Raw genomic sequence first — 20,355 nt, forward strand, 5'->3', positions numbered from 1 at the left:
ATGAAGAAGATGCCTATTGCTATTTGCTAGTATTGGAGCTAGCAAGTGCATATCTGATATTACAATCAAAAGTGGTGTTCCACGTTCAGACCTCTAGAGGTCCGCCATCAAAGTCAAAATTGTTGAATAAAACAGTAAAAGGTTTGCATATTGAACTGTTATCACTGAATATTTTATTAATCGGAGTCTGTTGTTGGGTAAAGATATGATGTTTTTAATCAGACCGGAACGATTCCCTATTATAGGGAAAAATAGTCGAAAGAAATTTTACATATATAGACTATGCATAATCTTGCTGTCGCAATAGTATTGGGAGACAAATTTGACATTGAGATTAATAATAATGGTTCTTAATTGCACAATACGCTTGAAACTAGCGGTTTTGCGAATAAACGATACACCCCTCCAAACGTCTGCAACAAAATTATTGCTATTTGAGTTCAAAGTAAGACTTGGAATAACGCACAAAGCCTGATGCTTATGCTGGAAAGTGTATTGATCACCCCATTCATTTCCGTTTTCCAACAATTGGTTCCACATAAACAATGTCAAAATTACCATGCTAAAAGAATGGAGGTCCCATCGAGAATACGTAAAAGAATAATGATATACAAGTTCCAATGTCGGCTGCTATCTTCAGTCAACTTTTTTTAAACCTGAATATTTTGTTCTCGATCTTTTTAACACGGTCTCGTTTTGACCAAGCTCTATTTGACAAAGCTTCAAATCTTTTGCACTCTCCGTACTTCGTACTTTTTATACTTTTTCGAATGGCAATTTCGGACAGATTTAAAGGATTGGCATTTTGAAAAATGGGATGCAGTTTTTTTGGTTTGTTGTATACGCTGCATCGCCGCCTACTTGATTTAGACTGGGCCTGGATTATTTTCGTTCGTTCCGCTGTTTCTACTTTTTTGGAAAAACAATTCACAATCCACAAGACGGCGTTACCAAATCGGTTGGATTTCATCACATAACCCTAATGACTACATACCGGCGTATAATCGATTCCCAGAATACTTTAAGCCCATTTTTGGCCTGTCTCAGACTCAGACCCATCCAAACCATGTAGTTCTGACTGAGATTATTAATTTAACACGTAGCTTAGAAAATAGTTCTCGATATAGCATCTGGTGATTATTTCGAATTCAGGCTTTTATTGGGTTGACCGTAAAGCGTTAACAACTTTATTGGGAAGGTAATTCTCAGTCTTTCCATCGGAATGACGTTCATAATTCATTTCACGTTGTTTACTTCCTTTTGCGTTAGTTTCAGAACAAAAAATTTAAAATACGTACATTGAGTGGAAGTGAATATGTCAGTACCAATATCAATGATTATCAATGAAAATTAAATTTTTTGAGATATATTCCAATAATGTTCAGCATTTATTCTAATTACCGAAGGCAAGGAATATGATACAGATCATTCGTTAGGCGTTGACAGAAAGATGGATATCACATATATATATATAAGCGTACTTCCACATTAGATTAAGCTTGATTAAAGAAAATGTGGATTAGTATTGTCATTATTTTAAACCAAATCCCTATTTGTTAGTTGTTTCTAAAATAACCAAATTAAGGGGTGTTTTGTATTGTGTAATTAGTAGTTTAAATCGCCTGTACAGAATATAGTGCAACCACAGTCAGATAATAGCGTGTACAATTAGTAATTGGCCACTTGCTGTTTCAAAATTTGACTCAATTAAACATAAATATTTATCTAAAAAAAAATTTGTAATATTTTCTTTGTCAATATTATCATTAAATATTCCTATGTGCTTTGTGATTTAGAAGCTACTCGGTTTAACATGACATTAGCAAGTGGTGGGACGTTATTTAGACTGCATAGTTGCCTGAAACGATTTTTGAGAATACTTGTTGTATTTTGAACGCCTGTAGCGGATGTAACTATTCTCCTACGCATATATTTCCCGCCAATCTGATCCCTTTTGGACATCCTTAAATAAAATAGCAATCACTCTTTGTTCAAACACTCGAGAAACGCCACTTGTATGTAACGTATTCTTGCAACGGTCGCATGAAATACGTAGCTGGTAAACACAAAGTGGTTTATATTTATAAGCTTAGACACACTTGCAATTACACTATACATATTCACACTATAATGAAATGACAAATATACATACGAATAAACATTACTTTGTGAAAAATTTGTACACATTAAAATCACATTGTAGTAAAATGGATGAATATATACAAAGGTAACTTTTTTGTTGAAGGAACGTCGGACGCCGATTTTATATCTGTTTTATATATAGCGAAGCCACCATGACTTTGTAATACGTAGCAAGAGTAATATAGGCGCAAATTTACGCATGATATGTCATCTACACTTACAAGAAAAAACAAAAAAACAATGACGAACTCGCCGCCCGACCGTGACTTGCACAGACGCGATTGTGAGGAATCTCTGATCAAGCATGGACCAAGGATAAACACACACTACAACGGCGTACCACTCTGAAATACTTTAGACATCCCAAGAACAATAAATTAACAATCTATAGCCAGGTTATATGACCTGGAATTACGTGCTCGTCTATAATTTAATAACGGAGGGGGAAATGTTGCGTTTGACGATTTTCATCAAACTTCATTTCCACCAAACAATCTAACTTAATGTCTGGTTGAAGCGAAGAGGAGAACTATATATGAAGTTCTCGAGTCGCTGTACCGTATAGGTACTCATAATGGCAGTTGTTTTTGTTTCAGCATCTTAGTGTTCTTAGTTTAGTAGCTGATCTCTAGGACTTTTGAATGTAACCCAGTCAATTTTGTTACAAACAGTTCTTTATGTGAATAGCTGAAGCCACAGTGCGTTAACGTGCTGACTGTGACCGGTATCACATTTATAGTTTGAATAGTTCGTGATTCTCTGTTTCATTGTTAGGCAATCAGTGCTGGATTTTAATGGTCATTGTAATATAACTGTTTGTTTTCTGTGCTCAAACGTCTAATGGACATATTTACTTCCCTAAAATGAATTTTAAGAATCTTGCAACTTTAAAATTTGTAGTGTAATATTGGAATAATACTAGAATTTTCTGCGTTGTTGCTTATATGCGATATATATAAAAATACGGATATAAATCTTCAAATTATGTTCAGTAAAGTCAATCTGTGGCAACGACGAAGTGTTCAGTATATGCCACCTGTTTTTTCACTCAAGACCAAATTTGTAGAGTGAAGTAGACTTGTTTGGTTTTAAAGTTCAATATATTGAATACTCGAATTTGCGTCACAGACCAAAATAAAGGTTAAAAGTTTACAAAACCTATATTGTTATGATAGATTTTCAGATTGTATTGAACTTTTCTCCCGTGATTATTCCTTGCTACTTCGACTGAATGGCTTTTTCACCATAGATCTAATAACGTTTCAGAATTCATTCCGTGTACACCAGTCAAAGTGAGCTACTGATCCATATGTATTCATACACAATTCAAAATATTTGAAATTGCAAGTAACTCCTTTAGCAAACAAAAGTGTTGTTGTATTAAGAAATCGTCATTTTATTGTGCTGGTCGCAATGATCGTGAGGTTAAAGCGTTAGACTATGTTAACAATCGGTGACGTGAAACTCACTACCGCAATTATGTTTCTCATTGCAGGGTTCAAATTCACGCTTGGTGTAATTTGTGGAGCGGTTAATGCGTATCCGTGAAGATTCAGGTTCTTAAAAATTAGTAGCATATATAATACCATTAGATACCGGTAGCTGCTTGTGGAAACTTATTATTTAAAGGGGTATTTAGCCTAAATGAAAAATTATGATTAATGTGTAAATCTTTGTGCAGTACCAAATTCTGAGATATGAAAGGTGAGAGGCGATGATAGACTTGAAAAGTATGATTATGCAAATGTTGCCAAAAGCGGGAATGAATAAAGCTGTAATCATTTCGCCGTAAGTCTTTCCAAATTAGATCAATACTATTTTCATTTTATACAATTTCTACATTGGCATGGCTATGAAACGCGGATAATAGACAATTTATATTTGATTAATGTTTAAAAAGTGGCTGATAATCCATGGCCCGATTCTGATGACGCTCATGTTCATAGGCTTCTCGATGCTGCGTTCCCCATTTCCGTTTTAAAACAATGTTGCATACATATTGGAAACTTAATCCAAGAAATTAAAATGTGATCATTTGTCGTTTGATTTCATGAAATAGTATCGTAAAAAATCAGTGAGATTAGAGTATTAAAACATATGACTGAGGAATGCGTTAGTTTAACGGTTAAGCATATCGATAGAAAACATCTCGGTAAAGCTCGTAACACAGATTTCTTATTTATCTGATATGGAGAGACGCTATTCTGGCAGGTGATATAGATCAATTTTATTTATTAATTCTTAGTTTTGTGAAAAAAATGCCAGAACACTGTCCCGGCACAGCTCTCGTCTTTTTCATTATGATTTATCTTGTCTTCGTCTTACATTGTGTCTTGCTAGTTTTCTATATTTGACAAAGAAAGATAAATAATACTAAAAATTTGTAGTAAAGCCCACTCGTATACTTAGGAAATATATTATGGAATCTTTCATATTTGTGATACTTTAATGATAATTGCTTTTGTGAAGAAAACTGAAGCATATTTTGGGACTAACCCGGATCTATATCCTGCTCTTTGTGAAGGCCATTCACTGATTGATTGGTCTTGGTCGCGAGGTTCAGAATTGTCCAAACGCGACTCATCACTCATAATAACAAAAGCCATGTTTTTAAAGAAGATAGGAAGTGGTCGAAAGAAGACATAAGATCGTTTACTTATTAAGCATGTATGGCTGAACATATATAACCTTGCTGTTTGGCTTAGGTATATCCTGTTTTGTCGGAATAAGTTAGACTATGATCTAACAGAAGCTATAGCACATATTCTTGCTTTTCATTTCTAAAAAGTTATGTGATTCTTTGATACTATCTCATTCAAGTGTCCTTGTGAAAATGGCCGCATACGGATGGATCCTAAGTAGAAAGTGGACGAGTAGAAAGGAATATCAGTTTATTACGCAACAACCTAGTACTCTCCATATATGGTTAGTTTTGTTATCAGGTAGAATAACTTTTCCCCCACATTGATACTTGACAAATATTTCAGAATTTAACAAAAGGATTTTCTCTGTTATCTTATTGTGTCATCGAGTGAGAGAGACCCTGTGTATATAACGAATATCATTCATTGAATCGACTTATGTAACATTTCAATAAAAATAGTAAGAAGAAAAATCTTTTCGTTTCAACTTTCAAACTTATATAATGACTTAAATTCTAGGTATAGCTAACAGACTGTTAATATAATGTAAGAAGCTCAAACTTTAATTATTTCAGAAGGTAAGTCATCATAACGAAATCCTGCAAAATTGCTTTAATATTTTTTGGTATCGATCAGACTTTAAAATATTATGAAGGTCAAAGATTTTTGTATATTACCCGTTATTTAGTTCAAAAACATTACCTGTAAATTTTCAACATATGCTTTTTGTCTAGATTCTAAAAATGTTTTTGAACTAAACATTTTTTACATTTTTTACAACACTCAAACACAGCTTAAAATAGTTTATGATATATTTATTCAAAAATTGATCTAGATATTAAGTTTACTATATATGTAGTTAAATTTTGAAACGTATATTCAACTGTTTTAATAGATGGAGATTTGGAAGCAAAAGCAACTCGCAATCGTCTTACTTTGTTGCGTCTCAATTTATGTTATCATGGTGAGTTACCTCACATTTCTGCCCCTTGCTTTCCCGTCTTCACCCATGCCACAGCCACCGTCCACCATGGACATCATTGTCGTCTGTTGGCCATGTCTGTTTTTAAATAGTATACACAGTTTTTTTTTCTGTTTTCCTATATTCTAACTTTTTCAATTTATTTTTCGGTTTTATTGCGTTTCAGGGAAATATTAAAGAAAATTTGATGCCACAATACACTACTAGCCAACGTTATCCATACATGCTCAAGGATAATTCATCTCTCTCGGAAGCAAAACGAACTTTCATAGAGAAAAACGACTCAAAATATTTCAACAATAACACGTTTTTGAAACAGACATTCACAGAAGAAAAAGAATCATTGACTACGACTAAGGCAAAAATGGTAAATACAACGTCTACCGTTATAACTACCACAAACACCTTCACAACCACAGAAACAACAACACTGGATACTACAACGTCTATTGGAATACCTAGAAGTCCTTTATTGAAGAATTTAGACTGTAAAGGAATAATGGACGGAAACAACGAAGCTGTTAAAAAAGCTAGGAGGGAAGTTGCTTTGATTAATTCGGAGGTAAGGAAATGGGGTTATAAAATTTGCCTCATTATCTTTTCGGAAATATAAGCTTTGCTCACTATGAATCGTAATATTCGTGAATAAATTTCTTTCTTATTGCGAACATTATTACAATACTTTATAATCGCAATAGATACTACAATTGGCTCAGGTGAAATATAATTTTATTTGTTGTCATATTATCTAACTAATATACGAGTGTATTGACCTCTTGGCTTCTTGTTTGTTTCTTGGAGTTAATTTATCAAAACATAAAAATGCAGAATTCCTATTTCCACGGGTTTTTTGTTTTTCCATATTGTTTACGGATGTATCAAAGAGGATATAATAAGAAACAAAGGAGAATCGCGTGCTATGTATATTTATGTATTTGATCTGCATTTCTATGAGGACTGGTATATACATTTTAGATACTTCTGTATTGAAAAGAGCAATCATTGTTTTTTACCCCATTTCCAACATTTCTAGCTTGTTTTTTATGTTAGCAACTTGAGGAAAGAAAAAAGAAATATCTTTCTGACGAAAGAGTTGCAGAATGGACAAAGAATTGTTCTTATTTCAAAAGTAGAAGGAAGTATATCACTCAGCCTTTGAGCGAAGAAGAAGAGAAATATCCAATCGCATACATCATAAGTGTTTACAAGTGTGTATCGTTGGTAATATGAAGGATAATGTAAACAATTTTATAACAAGAATTCAACAATGCAGTCAGTAACTGAAACACTTGGAAAGTCAGAGTCAACTCCTAGCGTTCCGTTTCATAACTACAATGCTTTATAATCAAAATAAATTCAAATTTTTTATTATATAGTGCATGCGGAGTCATAACTATAACCATGTCATGTGTCACAGAAAAGTTCTCTTCGACCCTGACTTCGACTTTCGAAAGATTGACGACTTTAAAATGACTTTAATTTTAACTCCAATTCCGGTTTCCGTTACCGAATTCAAAATCATTGCACCTCGAAAAATTGTCTCTTTTATCTACGACTCCGGCTTCATACACCAGATCAAAAATATGTAACTCCGATCTCACCGCCTGACCTACGCAAACCATGCAAAATCATTTCGTAGTCTTTTGGTGGAGAATTTCAATTCATGTGTAATTTTACAGGAGCCTTCACTCATTTGAGAATCTTCTTCGATTGATATATCATCCTCAGAATATATATTGCATTCACATCGATCAAAAATCAGATCCAACTTTTCAGAAACGAGTTAAAGAAATTGCAGATTGCTTTGATAATGTTTTTCTAGCTTCAACAATGACGAAAGTATATTACACACATTGGACGATTGTTCAGTCCAGTTTAAACTGTTTGACTGATCTGATAGGAATGTAAGTATTGTATATACTTCATAATAGCAACAGTGGTTTTAACATGCTGGTAAGCGTTACATAGGCAATAACAACAAAATTTCCAAAACATAGAACCATTCTGTGTCCTAAAAAAATTATGTTCATTCTTAATTATATGGGTGAAAATTTTTTTTGTGTTGAAAAACTCGAAAATATAGGTTGAAGTTTCACAACTTTTATTCTTTTGCAAAACTAATATCATACGCTGGAAGGTTTGTTGTACATAGCCTGGAACGTATTACAAAACTGTTGTTTTTATGTTGTTTTTATGAAAATATCTCCGCAACTAATGGCTAATTCGGTTTTAAATTTTTCGTAATTACTGATAAAATTTTACCTTTACCGCGGAAAAAATACCAGATTGCATTATAAAAGTCTACTTTATATTAATTGGAAAAGCTGAACACAATCAATTACAACTAAAAAAATTGTAATAAAATTTTATTTTCAGGAAAAAATCTCATCAATGGAACTACGTATTTAACTTATGTGGTCTTGATTTCCCAACAAAAACAAATCGTGAGATTGTTCGAGCTTTGAAGAATTTAAACGGTACTAACAGTGTGGCTTCTGCAAATTTTGTTGACAGGAAAAATAAATTGCTCAGGTCAGTACTAACGTGAAGTTCTTGTGCTTGCTTTAACAAAATAGGTAATTTTGCGTGTTCGTTTTGAGAAGTGTACTTTCTATCGGGGTCTGCGGAGCCCGAGGTACCGCAGTCCCCCAGTACCGTGCATACACCGTACATAAGTCGCGAAATATTCTATATTTAAATCCTAGAGACCATCAGGGGGAGGGGGCAAGGTTTTTGGTCCAACGGCCAAACATTTTGTCAAACTAAACAAGCGGCCCATGTTAGTGTGACCTGAAAATTCACATTTTATGATCAATATTCACAGTGTTACAAAAGCAAAAGTGGAAATAAGCATCGTGCAAAATCTAAATTTAATCGCAATCTCAACAAATCTCTTTCTTTTTAAGCTAGAACATCAAAATTTTGTTTTAGTTTGGTTGTAGCAGTATCCAGAGGGTTAGACTGAATTATCAAGCCGGACGGATTTGGCCCGCGAGCCATAGTTGAAAACACTTGTCTAAGGCTTTCATTTTGCGTGAATATTGAACGATTATTTATGCGTGTATTTGTTCAATCATATTACGACAACCAGTTATTTTTAATATTGTTCCACTTGCGTCCTGTGCATTACTTTATGAATTTACGTATTATAACCCCCGTATAGACGAAATGTCCTCCTCATCCACGCCCTAGTTTTAAATCTTCTGAATGAAATCTTGGTTCAGGGGGGATTTCGCGTTTCGAAAGTTAGGTATTAGATTTATGTAAAGCGCGTCATGTTAATGTAGCTTACAAAATGACATATATTAGTGAATGTGACGTATAGCTAGGTATAAGGCCATAAGTTTAGCATGGTTTTCTGAAACGAGCGAACTTGTTTTTTAGTGAGTTCGATACAAAAAAGAACACTTTATCAAAATTTCCCACCATTTGTTACAGCATAAATTATAGTTACCTATATTCTGTCTACATATTTATCAATATGTTATTTGTTGAATATTATTCATCTAATAACAGGTTTAAGTATGAATTCAAACTTCCAACCAAAATAGTGACTGGACACGAATGGTTAACTGCAACATATGTTAAAAAGAGTCCACCACCTCATGGATTCCAGATGTTCTCTGGGACGGATTATTTTATTTGGTCAAGAAAGGCCGTGGAATATTTTATGAATGGTAAAGATTAAGGCTGGGCGATTTTGAATACTTGTTAATTTCTGAAAATTTTTTTTTTCGAATCGGATCTCAAATAGGCTACCTTGAACAATAATACAATGACGTAATTGTGCTTGACTTTTTCATTTTTATGGCTCTTCTAGACATATGAATTACTGAAAAGATAGAATCCATCATCCAGTTTTTCAGTTTGTATAAGTTACCACATCCAGTAAGACACATGTTTTATCAATCACTGAAACAAAAAAAAAACTTATGTCTCAGAATTGCATAATAAAATTACAAGAGGGGCATGTTTTGGAATTGTCAAACAATTAAATAAAAAAACAGCGATCGAAAAGTTCCAACGGGAGGTGGCTTAACAAACAATTAAAGAATTTATCTCGAAATATGATGAATAGAAAAATCTATTTGAAATTTTCGTCTGAACCGATTTAAATAATTTGCTATTCGATTCCAATATTCGATTCGAATTGCCCAGCCTTTGTAAAGGTTGAAACCATATCTAGGGATAAATCATCATATTTTAATTTCTAATTTATATCCTCACTTATTATTCTCGTTACTTTCTTTTGTTATCCATTGAGGTAATCTAATATTCGTTTGTAACGTATGTATTTAAACGATTCATATTTTTAGAACCAATATAAATAAAAAATTTACTTAAAATAAAATTCTAATTTGTAAATGTCAGACTGTACGAACTTCCCATTCACTGACCACTGTACCACTGACTTTCCACCGAGAATCAAAATTAAACATATCTATGTTATGGTGGCAAATTGGAACCATACTAATTAGGATAATACAATGCTATGGATGTTTTCCTTGTTAATATTCAAAATAATGTGGCGTAACAATTAAAATTTAGCAACCGCTTAGACACTTTTTACCTCTAATTTTCAAACATGGTTGTAAACATAAGATCGTTTTCGTTTTTTTTCTATTTAATTTTAATTCTTAGTTGTTATTTCTTCAATGCATTTCATGCAGATTCTAAAATACGAGACTTTTTTGAATGGAACAAAAATACGTTAGTACCAGATGAGCACGTATGGGCGAGTATTCAACGAATGTATCCACAAGTACCAGGGAGTCTCCCACCAACACCGGACTTTCGAACAACAGAAAGTGATGTAATCACAAGAACTAGAGTTTGGGGTGATGCTGTATATAGATGCAAGTCACGTTATGTGCGAGCTATATGCATATTTGGTGTGGCTGATCTACATTGGCTTGTGGCGCAGAAAGGGATTTTCGCAAATAAAATGGACTCACAAGTTGATGCTGTGGCAACTGAATGTTTAAGTGAATGGTTACGAAATCGTACTTTTGAAAATACGTCTTTGTATAAAATATAACTTGATAAGAAAGTGGTGCCGTGGATCGTTTTGTTATTATGCTGTTGTTGTTGTTGTTGTTGTTGTTGTTATTTTTTTTATTTTTTTTTTATATCTTTTTGATTGTTAAAAAAATCCCTTTTTACAACTGGGCCAACTACTTTTAAAATTTCCCGTGTTTAAAACTTTTGTTGTCGCTAAAAGGCTATCACTTTTATTTATTTCAAAAATGTCAGTAAACTCAATGAAAAATGGAATTTGTTTTCACTATAAAATTTTTGCGATGACGTCATCAAAAATAAAGATTGCGCACCACGTGGCGGTTCCGCGTTCGCGAACGTTGCGATCCGGAAGACTACGGTGCCGGTATTGCAAAAAAATTGGATACCCATACTACTCCGTTTTAGCCTTCGTTTCCATATATTTGAGCATTGCTTTCTTGATTATTAGTAATACATCCACTGTCTAAGAATATCTGCAAGTATACTTGCCAGTACTTCCAAATATGCTTGGGAAATTGATCAAATTACCATGTTGCGCTCATTCAAAATCAACACAAAAAACTCCTTTTGTGATTCAAACACAATTTCGCGGACACAAGGCTGTACTACGTTGTCTATGATCTTGGCTATCCGCAACAATTATTGCATGTATTAGAAATTATGCTTAGAATTAGAAAGTTTGTGCTAATTGCCATGCAGTGTATTTATGCAAAATTGTTATTTGTTACTTCATGACTTTCCATCCGACTTATGAACCAATAAATTTCAGATTTTCATTCTAAAAAAGATTAAAATCGTTTAAATTATATCACTTTTGTTCGATTTTTTAAATATTCTTTTGTTATTATGAGTTTCAATATCTCAACTGAAATTTCCGCTGCGTGTTATTCCGCCATCTTTTCGACCAATGTCGTACCGGTACTGATGTAAATTACCACGGTAGTGGGAAGCATTTGAATGATTAGACCAGATTTTCTGATATGGTTATTTATTTGACAGTACATGGTACATAAATAGTGTTCAATAAATATTCCCATGTTATACAAATGGTTGTTCATTAGGAGATATTTGTTGCTTAATAGCATAAACATTTTTTTATTTTATTTTTTTTCATATTCCTGTTTTGTGGTTACTACGTGCAATAGAAGTACATAATAACACTAGCATATCTTCTGCAAATAAATTTTATTTATCCAACGATAATGGTTTTATGTAAAATCAGTCAGATTTAATAAATTGAGGTAACTGGTATTTGATGTTTTATTCCTTGACGAAGCGCCCTCAAGTGCTATATATGATACAAAACGATTTTGCGTAAATCGCAATTACGCATTGGCGGACTCAAAAAAGTTGAAATCGTTTACAATAACGCAACTGTCACTGTCGTTAAATTTATGTAGTTTGGTCAGTTGTGCGCTTCGTTATTTTGGCACTTATCCTGGTCTGCGCCACAAAATATCTATGTCAGGCTCCGACGTCAGCCCTAATGCTGAAACACCCCAGATATTTGAATAGTGTGTACAATCTTTGGCGCAATGAATAATCGGCTGAACAATCTTAATATTTCAGAATTGAGAGAAAAACAATTGAGTTCAAACGCAAAATTATAGCGACCATGAGCCTGTTATTAATGAGCAGACATGTTGATTATGAGTCAAAAATAATATGAAATCATCAACGAATTTCAACTGTGATTGGGTAACGTTTACAGCGGAAACATTATTCACTCAAGACAGTTAACTAAAAATCATTTACTTAGTGTAGGCTAATACCACTAGGTGATCTAGTTTCATTTCATCATCAAGTTGCAAGACTTCAACCTATAGATATTGAAAATTTGTTCAGAGCAAATCTCAAGTAGATAATGAAAAATAATTTGCAATCGAGATATTTTAGCTGAATTTAAAAAAAACAGGTATTTCATATGAACGCTTCAAGACCAATTATCGCCGCCCTATTATCAAGGTTGGACATTGATACGAATACGCAATACAATTTTGTAACGTTATCTTGTCTAATTCAAAACCATTGTCACGATATAGACTGTAGAGTATGTTATCATTTCGCATGTCATATCTCATGATTTAGTTGCAGCAAATTATTGATTATCATGTATGAATGTCATGTTGAATGCCACGGTGAAGCAGGCAATCAATCCTTCTCGTTATATAATATCAGTTGAAGTTTTTATTGTCACGGGAAAATAATTTAGCCTATTTTGTTGCCAAAAACTGGCTGGTAATAGCTGAAATATATAATTTATAGCCAGTGAGTGAAATAAACATGAATATAGAATACAGAAACGTCAAATTTCGACAAGTTACCCTCTAGGCAAGGAAGCCGAAAGAAGATTTGCCCGGAGGTATATAGCCTTTGTGCAATTATGATGACAAAGAAAGATATCGGCTGTTCCACATATCGCTCGCTGAATTATATTAACTAAATAATTCCGTGGGGTAATGGAACGATTGAATTTTCTTTTATGGCGCAGTTTGGGGTCAGGCTCTATGTATTGCAACCAATCTGTTTGACAGAATATCAAAATAGTTATGATAGTACATTGCAGTGATTGCCCAGTAAAAATAAATTAGAATGGGCAGAGAAACAAATAGATAATATAAGGTGAATTGAAAACGGAAAGCATAAAAGTCTTGAGATGAAAAAATTGAGATGTATGAACAAGAGAGAAATATGGGCTCGAATATCATCTAATGGCGAAGAGCAGGAAGCCTATACGACTTACATTGAAAGCTGTTTCCTGATCATTCATCTTCATATCTGATCATTCAAAGCTTCTGATTATAATTGCAAGTCCAGTCGTCGCAATAATTCACTACGATACTGATGAAATCGCAACCGAGCTATATAAGCAGTGCTTTGGGCGTAAATTTGCAAACTTGTATGGCGTCATTGAACTGCCACGTGGTGGCGCAATAATTGTTGAAATAGCGTGATTTTGGGTGAGATATTCAGTTGTATAGGACTCATGATGACAGAACAAATAAAAGTAAGAATAACAAACCATTGCACAAAACGATACATATGTACATTTCGTGCCCAGTAACGGTGTTACCATCAATGTTACCAACCCCGATGTTTTTGAAATAATGAAATCGGCCGTAGGTTAAAAAGGTTGTTTTAATAATGTAAGAAACTGAAGTTTGAATTGGTGAGAAACTCGAATATAGAGGGCGTTGACAACGTACAACCTTCTAACGATATTTTGAAATTCACACTAAAGACCTCATATATAAAACTACTTACAGTACTTTGTTTATTAATGTGCAAGCTTTTTATGTGCAATCTATTTCATATTACTGTTTAGGTTGTTTCAGTAAAAATGACTGAGTTAGAATATATGATTGCGGGTATATTACTAGGAATATGCTCTGTATTATATCTCTTCTATTTACCCATGACAAGACCTAAACAGTTTCCTCCCGGACCTCGCGGAATTCCCATAGTTGGAAGCGTCCACTTAATAGGACAACATCCGCATATAAGCTTTGCAAAATTAGCCTCAAAGTACGGAGATGTGTTCAGCTTGAAAGCATTCAATAAATACTTTGTTATAGTTAACGGATATCAAGCAATTAAAGAATGTCACGTCCAACATGGAAAAATAATCAGTGGTCGTCCTCTGAAGTATATGGTTCGTCATCTCATGGGTGATCAGCCGACTGGTATTGTTAATGATTTGAGTTGCACCCCCACATGGAAAGCACACAGAAAAATGTTCAACTTTGCCATGAAAAAAATGTCTGCGAATCTTCGAATCGATGACATAATTATGACTGAAGCAGAATGTGTGGTGAACGAGTTGGAAAACATGGCGAGTGCCGATGAAGCTATCGACTTATCCAACTTACTTGAATGTGGAGTTCTCAATGTTATTTCAGGTCTTTTGCTGGGGAAAAGATTTGATTTCAATGACCCCAAAATGATTTATTTTGTTAAATTGAACCAAGAATTCTTTAGGTTGGCAACAGTTGAAAGACCTACTGACAGTCTTCCTGATATATTTCCATGGATAACGAAATTTTGGATCCCAAAAAAGATAATTAAATTGACACAGACGATAAAGTGTATCATTGATTTCTGCGCTGAGGAAGTCGAAGAACACAAAAATAAGCTCGACCCAAAAAATCCAGTCGATTTTATAGATTATTCCTTGATAAAAATTTCCCAAAATTCCGAACTCACAGAAGAATCTCTCATAAACACTGTTACTGGATTATTTCAGGCTGGAAATGAGTCGACAACCGCCACCTTACGGTGGGGTATTTTACTGTTATCTAATAACCCGGAAATTCAGAAAAAAGTTCACAACGAAATTGACGAAATTATTGGAAATAAAAACGCAGCAAAATACAATGAACGATCAATGATGCCTTACACAGAAGCAACGATGCACGAAATTTTGAGATTTGCTAATGTTGCTCATATCGGACTACCAAGAGATGCAGTGGAAGACTTCTATATAAGAGGGCAAGTATTTTTCGTATTCTCAACTTGGTCTTCTTGTATCGAAAATAAAGCTTAGTATCCTAAATTAGTCAGTTTGATAACAGAAAAAGTTACTATAAAAGGGATAATTACCGAACTCGTCCAAAACAAGTTTAAATCAATTTGGTATCTTCTTATGAAGAGTCATATAATCATCCATTGCATCTGCAATGAGTTAGCATTTTAAAATGTTAATTGCTTATTGCTTGAATTGACAGCAAAGGAATGGCTTTGGTTTAATATTGCCCACTAAATGTATTACATCCTATTGTTGTAGGAAGAAAGGTCACCTGATTTACTTAACGTTTGAACAACAAACATTCACAGTATATGTTAATTATCCGCTGCTTTTATTAAAACATTCTTTAAGTTCAGTTCTAGATATAAAGTAATAAATATGATAAAATTTATGTTACTTTCGCCCTTCGGACTTTCATCAATTTGTATTTTATATTTCAGATATAAAATTCCAAAAGAAACAACATTCATTTTGAATCTTTATTCTTCACACATGCAGGAGGATAAATGGAAGAACGCTTCTCAATTTGATCCAACAAATTTTATTGATGAGGTATGTACACTACAAAAATGACTTAATGCGTTCACGATGTAATACTATTTTGTACGAGACCTAAATCCGTTCAAAATGTATCGGACATTCCTGGTTTTAAAAAATTTCCAAGTCTGTAAAATTTATAAAATACCTATTATATATGTTTCATTCTCCGTCGTTTGGTGTCCTAATATGTCATTCAGACGGCCATGGGCCTGGCCTCCTTCATGCTGAAATGTTGTTGAGGTTCATATTTTTATATACGTTCGACGTTAGAATAATGGTATTTTAAAGTGTTAATGTGCTAGCTCGTGATAAAATAAACGGGTCATGTTATATTTTTCCTAGCATATGAAATCAGAAATCTAAAAATTAAAATTTCAAAAGAATCTCGCATTTTCTTTTTTCAGAATGGTGATTTTTTCAAACCTGATGCATTTGTTGCGTTTAGTGGCGGACCTCGGATGTGTGTCGCGATTTCACAAGCAAAACACGAAATATTCTTGTTTCTCGTTGCTATATTACAGAAATTTTGTATTAAACCAGAACACGAAGGGGAGGTGTACGACCTGACTCCACGTCCTGGTCTCTCATTACTTCCAAAACACTATAAATTTCGTTTTATAAAACGATTTTGAGCCATGGTTGCTGTATTCTGCAGTTTTTGATCTACGTATCCCAGAGAAAAAAAATTGAAAGTGCTGAAAATGTATACAGATTGAAAACATTTTCAAATTGACTTTTGTAAAGGACGCTGGAAATTGTGCGCTGTACTTTTTTGTGAATTTATCACAAGTGTGTCGGTATTACTGAATATATATTCGAGTTTTACCATTTAATAAATATAATATTTAGATTAACAAACCATCTTCTAGCGACTATTTTAACAATATGTATAAGTATCTTTGAACTGGGTTGCGAGAGACTAACTCCGTATCTTTCCTCTATTCTATGCCCATATGCTAGTGGATTCGTATACATATACTACAAGGGAATTAGGTAGGATGTATAGGTATATTTGCACTAACGTCTGGTTATTTTGATTAGAATTTTGATTCACATAGCTGTGTATAAACGTGCTTGGTAACTAAGGTCAGCATATGAACACGAAGCCCACAAAACGGTATTGGTAAGATATACAAGGCATGTGAGTACCAAGTTTACATAAAAGATCGATGTACATCTAACACGAACGTGGTCTAGCAATACGGAATAAAATTGTTCCCATTTAATTATTTAAAATGAAACAGCAAAATGTTTGCTGAAATATTAGGCCCCATTAGACTCAGAGGAAATTTTAACGCTACAAATGCAACTGAAATTTTGTTTAAAACGCAATTATTCGTGGGTTTAAAACAACTCTGGCTTCTATTCTCTTTGAGTGAAAACATACGAATGCGAATATCCGGGATGCAGTTTATTGGTGCAAATATACAGGCGCAAATGTATGCAGCTGCAAATGTGTTTACTAAAATCACGTAATGTAGTCGATGCTTTATATAATATGCTACTTAGATATATTAATGAGTTGATAAATCAGGAATCTTGTCGCTCTGGCTGCGCTTTCTGAATTGTTCAGGCTTTGGATGAGATGATGAGCTAGCTAGGGTTTATGACAGTCACAACACTAACGAGCTATTCTAAAGCCCATTGACTAACAATATTTGTATAGAATATTTATTGCTGGCATAAAATACTAAATTCCGAATTGTTTAAACGCAGGAAAGAGGATAATAAAAAACACTTTTTATTTTGTATGAAATTTAACGACGCATTGAAATATCGTTTGATTATCTATTGACTGTGCCCATATCCTATACATTGATTGAAGTTTGACTTGAATTTCTCTCCGTATGGTTGAAGGGGACAATAAGCGGAAACACAACTTTATTGCTTTCATTTCCAACAGTTTTTCAATATAACGAAATAAAATAGTGTATAAAGTAGGATATAACGTCTACCTAATGTTCATACACCTAACATAGTGAATAGCAGACCTTGGCAGCTGTAGGTTTTTTTTTCGCAAGCTGTACAGAAGTCTAAGCGTATTCCGAAACATTCAAACTAACTTAAATGTATGGTTAAAACTTATCAAATCAGAAGATGTATTAAAATTAAGATACTTTTAAATTCATTATTATGAATTAGGTTCCTGGAATCTTTATAAAAAAGATTTTTTGATTTTTTGTACCCCGTGAAATGAATTATTTTCTTATTTATGGCAATATTTCAGGTCATACTTGTAACTCTGCTATGGATTCAAGAAAGGTTTTAATTCTCTTTTGTCTTTTTGCCCTTTCGTCCAGTATGTTTAGGTAAGTATTTATTAGATTCATTGAAAATAAGATAACAGTGTCTAGAAAATGTTGTGTCTCACACTTGTAAGCACGCTTGTTCCACTTTGCTATTCACTTGTTTCCACTTGTCTAACTGTTCTGTGTCAGGTTAGATATATATTGTGGGGCAAATGGTTAAAGTAAGCATATGAACAGAAATTCATATTTTATGGGCAACCAACACATTTGTGATACTAAATTGACATTAAAAAAATAGATTTACAAAGCAAGCGCGGATATTGACTGTTTCATGTAATACAGTCTGGCAATACAATAACACTACTAAATTATAGAAAAATAAATCGGTTAGATCAAGTAGAAAATCAAAAATTGAATCCTTTTGAATTATTTTGCTTATAGACGAAGAAGTCCCCAAACTGATACTGCATTAAGACGTCCTGGTACCTGGGGTCGAGGTATGTTGCATCCTTTGCAGTTTGTTCATTTATTAAAATAATAAATATATAGGATAGGAAATATATAGGTCATCAAAACGCCCATATATCTGTGACGATAACATGATCAAATTTTGGTCCCGGAGTCCCTGATAAAATTTCCCCAGAACAGTACAGGGGTCATGCAAGTTTTCATTCGAATTCGAAAGTCAATGATGTAGATTTCAAAATATAAGCATTTACCTAGGTTTGCCACCATTATTACTCTTGGTACACTTTGAATATCATTTTGTTTTGTCATCGTTATGTTTGCTTCTATATATATTCATAATATGTACAATTCAGCTAATGAATATTCCTTTAAATAACTGATTGAAAATATAACTTGTACCGTTTTACTATACAGTCCACGAAATATTCATTTACAATGTGTATTGCATTCTATAAAAAAAATCCTATAAATTTTTCATTTGTGAAAATATTCACATACATTGGAATAAATGAAACCATAATCTTTTTAACAGCTTCATTTGAGCGTGCCGTGAGAGACGAGGAAATACCTGAAGATGAGAATTCGGATGCAGCGATTGACATTGTAGAAGATTTCAATGAAGATTATTGATAAAAGGAATATCGATAATTTTGTTAAAAGTTATTCCGAAGAAAAATTAATTCAAATAAATATTGTTGATTCTGTCTATATGGTTGTTTGTTTTTGACTTAGTAATGGGTTAAAGTAGACCGTACCACGGTATAGTTTAAGTTTGAGTTTCAGGGTTTGATACAAATTTAACAACATTCTTTGAATTAACAAATTGGTGATGTAGCAGAGGTGGTGCTTTAAAGTTTAAATCAACACTTGATATAAAAAATACAGTAGTATGTGTACCAGACTAGGGCTAGGCCATAATTTTATTCCAATTTCCCTTATTTTAGTTTTATTACGAGTTTGCGGACTAGACAAGTGACTCCCGTAGTATTTGTACTTAAAATTATGGCATAACCCTAACCTGGTATACATACTACGTTCCGGTGTTCGCCATCTTGGTTCACATACTACCGGGTGTACCGAATTATATTGGTTGTTCGAATAGTAAAGACTTCGAATCGGTTCTCAGACGAGAATTTCGAATTGCCGCCATCTTGTTTTTGTTTTTGTCTGCGCAAATCCCAGGTGAATTCTTTATTTTATTATTGAAGACATATTTTTAAAATGCATCTCTGACATATGACTTTTCTTCCCAGTGAATTATTGATGAAACATGCTTCTTATTGTATGTGAACACTCAGCAAACTTTTTGAGCGATAGATAACGAGGTTTCAGCAATTTATGTGTCTGAAGGACCCATTACAGTAAAAGATCAAATGCAATTACATATCTTCCAAGTATTTGAGATTCGATATGATTCAAAAAAATATTTCATTAGATTCTGAAATTATCAGATATTCGAAAATATCCAGTCCTAGTCAATACCATTGAAAAATCATTATCAAATAATGAATTACTTAACAAAAAGAATCGCGACACCAGGCTCCTCGATATCCTAGAAATAACGGGAATTTGGTTTCGCATATGCTCCACACAAACACACCAGATAACAGATTATTTTTTTGCGTTTCTTCAAGAATATGTATAGCTAGTATAGTATTTATATCTGTGTAAAAATCAAATACGCTGTCGATATATTTGGAATCCTCGGTCATTATTTCTTATCGATTTTAATCGGTAAGTATGTTGATAGGTATTTGTCTGTCTGTCTGACTGTCTGTCTGTTAGATG

The 20,355-nt window shown here is 33.5% G+C and overlaps 2 protein-coding genes and 1 long non-coding RNA gene across 4 annotated transcripts; all 3 read left to right on the top strand.

Moving 5' to 3' along the window:
• The first annotated feature begins 4,779 nt into the window (after positions 1–4,779).
• On the top strand, positions 4,780–11,978 carry LOC120325389 (beta-1,3-galactosyl-O-glycosyl-glycoprotein beta-1,6-N-acetylglucosaminyltransferase 3-like). Of its 2 annotated transcripts, none has more exons than XM_078112329.1 (8): positions 4,780–5,067; positions 5,680–5,748; positions 5,933–6,328; positions 6,817–6,974; positions 7,446–7,670; positions 8,143–8,298; positions 9,283–9,443; positions 10,437–11,978. In XM_078112329.1, the coding sequence occupies exons 1-8, from the start codon at positions 5,065–5,067 to the stop codon at positions 10,802–10,804; spliced, it is 1,536 nt and encodes a 511-aa protein (XP_077968455.1). In that variant the 5' UTR covers positions 4,780–5,064; the 3' UTR covers positions 10,805–11,978. The 2 variants fall into 2 exon arrangements, with proteins under 2 accessions (XP_077968455.1, XP_039247426.2); XM_039391492.2 differs by lacking the exon at positions 4,780–5,067 and adding an exon at positions 5,274–5,362.
• Positions 11,979–13,912: 1,934 nt separating this feature from the next.
• Positions 13,913–16,713, top strand: LOC120325390 (cytochrome P450 2C27-like). Its single transcript, XM_039391493.2, has 3 exons — positions 13,913–15,273; positions 15,751–15,862; positions 16,255–16,713. The coding sequence occupies exons 1-3, from the start codon at positions 14,126–14,128 to the stop codon at positions 16,480–16,482; spliced, it is 1,488 nt and encodes a 495-aa protein (XP_039247427.2). The 5' UTR covers positions 13,913–14,125; the 3' UTR covers positions 16,483–16,713.
• Positions 16,654–19,275, top strand: LOC144411739 (uncharacterized). Its single transcript, XR_013475315.1, has 4 exons — positions 16,654–16,843; positions 18,078–18,159; positions 18,541–18,596; positions 19,100–19,275. It is a non-coding gene; the product is annotated as an uncharacterized LOC144411739 (long non-coding RNA).
• Positions 19,276–20,355: the final 1,080 nt, after the last annotated feature.

This window comes from Styela clava, chromosome 1 (assembly GCF_964204865.1).
Source record: "Styela clava chromosome 1, kaStyClav1.hap1.2, whole genome shotgun sequence".
Taxonomy (NCBI): domain Eukaryota; kingdom Metazoa; phylum Chordata; class Ascidiacea; order Stolidobranchia; family Styelidae; genus Styela; species Styela clava.

Coding starts and splice junctions, on each gene's coding strand:
- LOC120325389 (XM_078112329.1), top strand. Junction 5,749..5,932: donor TCTCAATTTATGTTATCATG/GTGAGTTACCTC, acceptor ATTGCGTTTCAG/GGAAATATTAAAGAAAATTT. Junction 9,444..10,436: donor CGTGGAATATTTTATGAATG/GTAAAGATTAAG, acceptor CATTTCATGCAG/ATTCTAAAATACGAGACTTT.
- LOC120325390 (XM_039391493.2), top strand. CDS start 14,126: ATGACTGAGTTAGAATATATGATTGCGGGTATATTACTAGGAATATGC. Junction 15,274..15,750: donor GAAGACTTCTATATAAGAGG/GCAAGTATTTTT, acceptor TTTATATTTCAG/ATATAAAATTCCAAAAGAAA. Junction 15,863..16,254: donor CAACAAATTTTATTGATGAG/GTATGTACACTA, acceptor TTCTTTTTTCAG/AATGGTGATTTTTTCAAACC.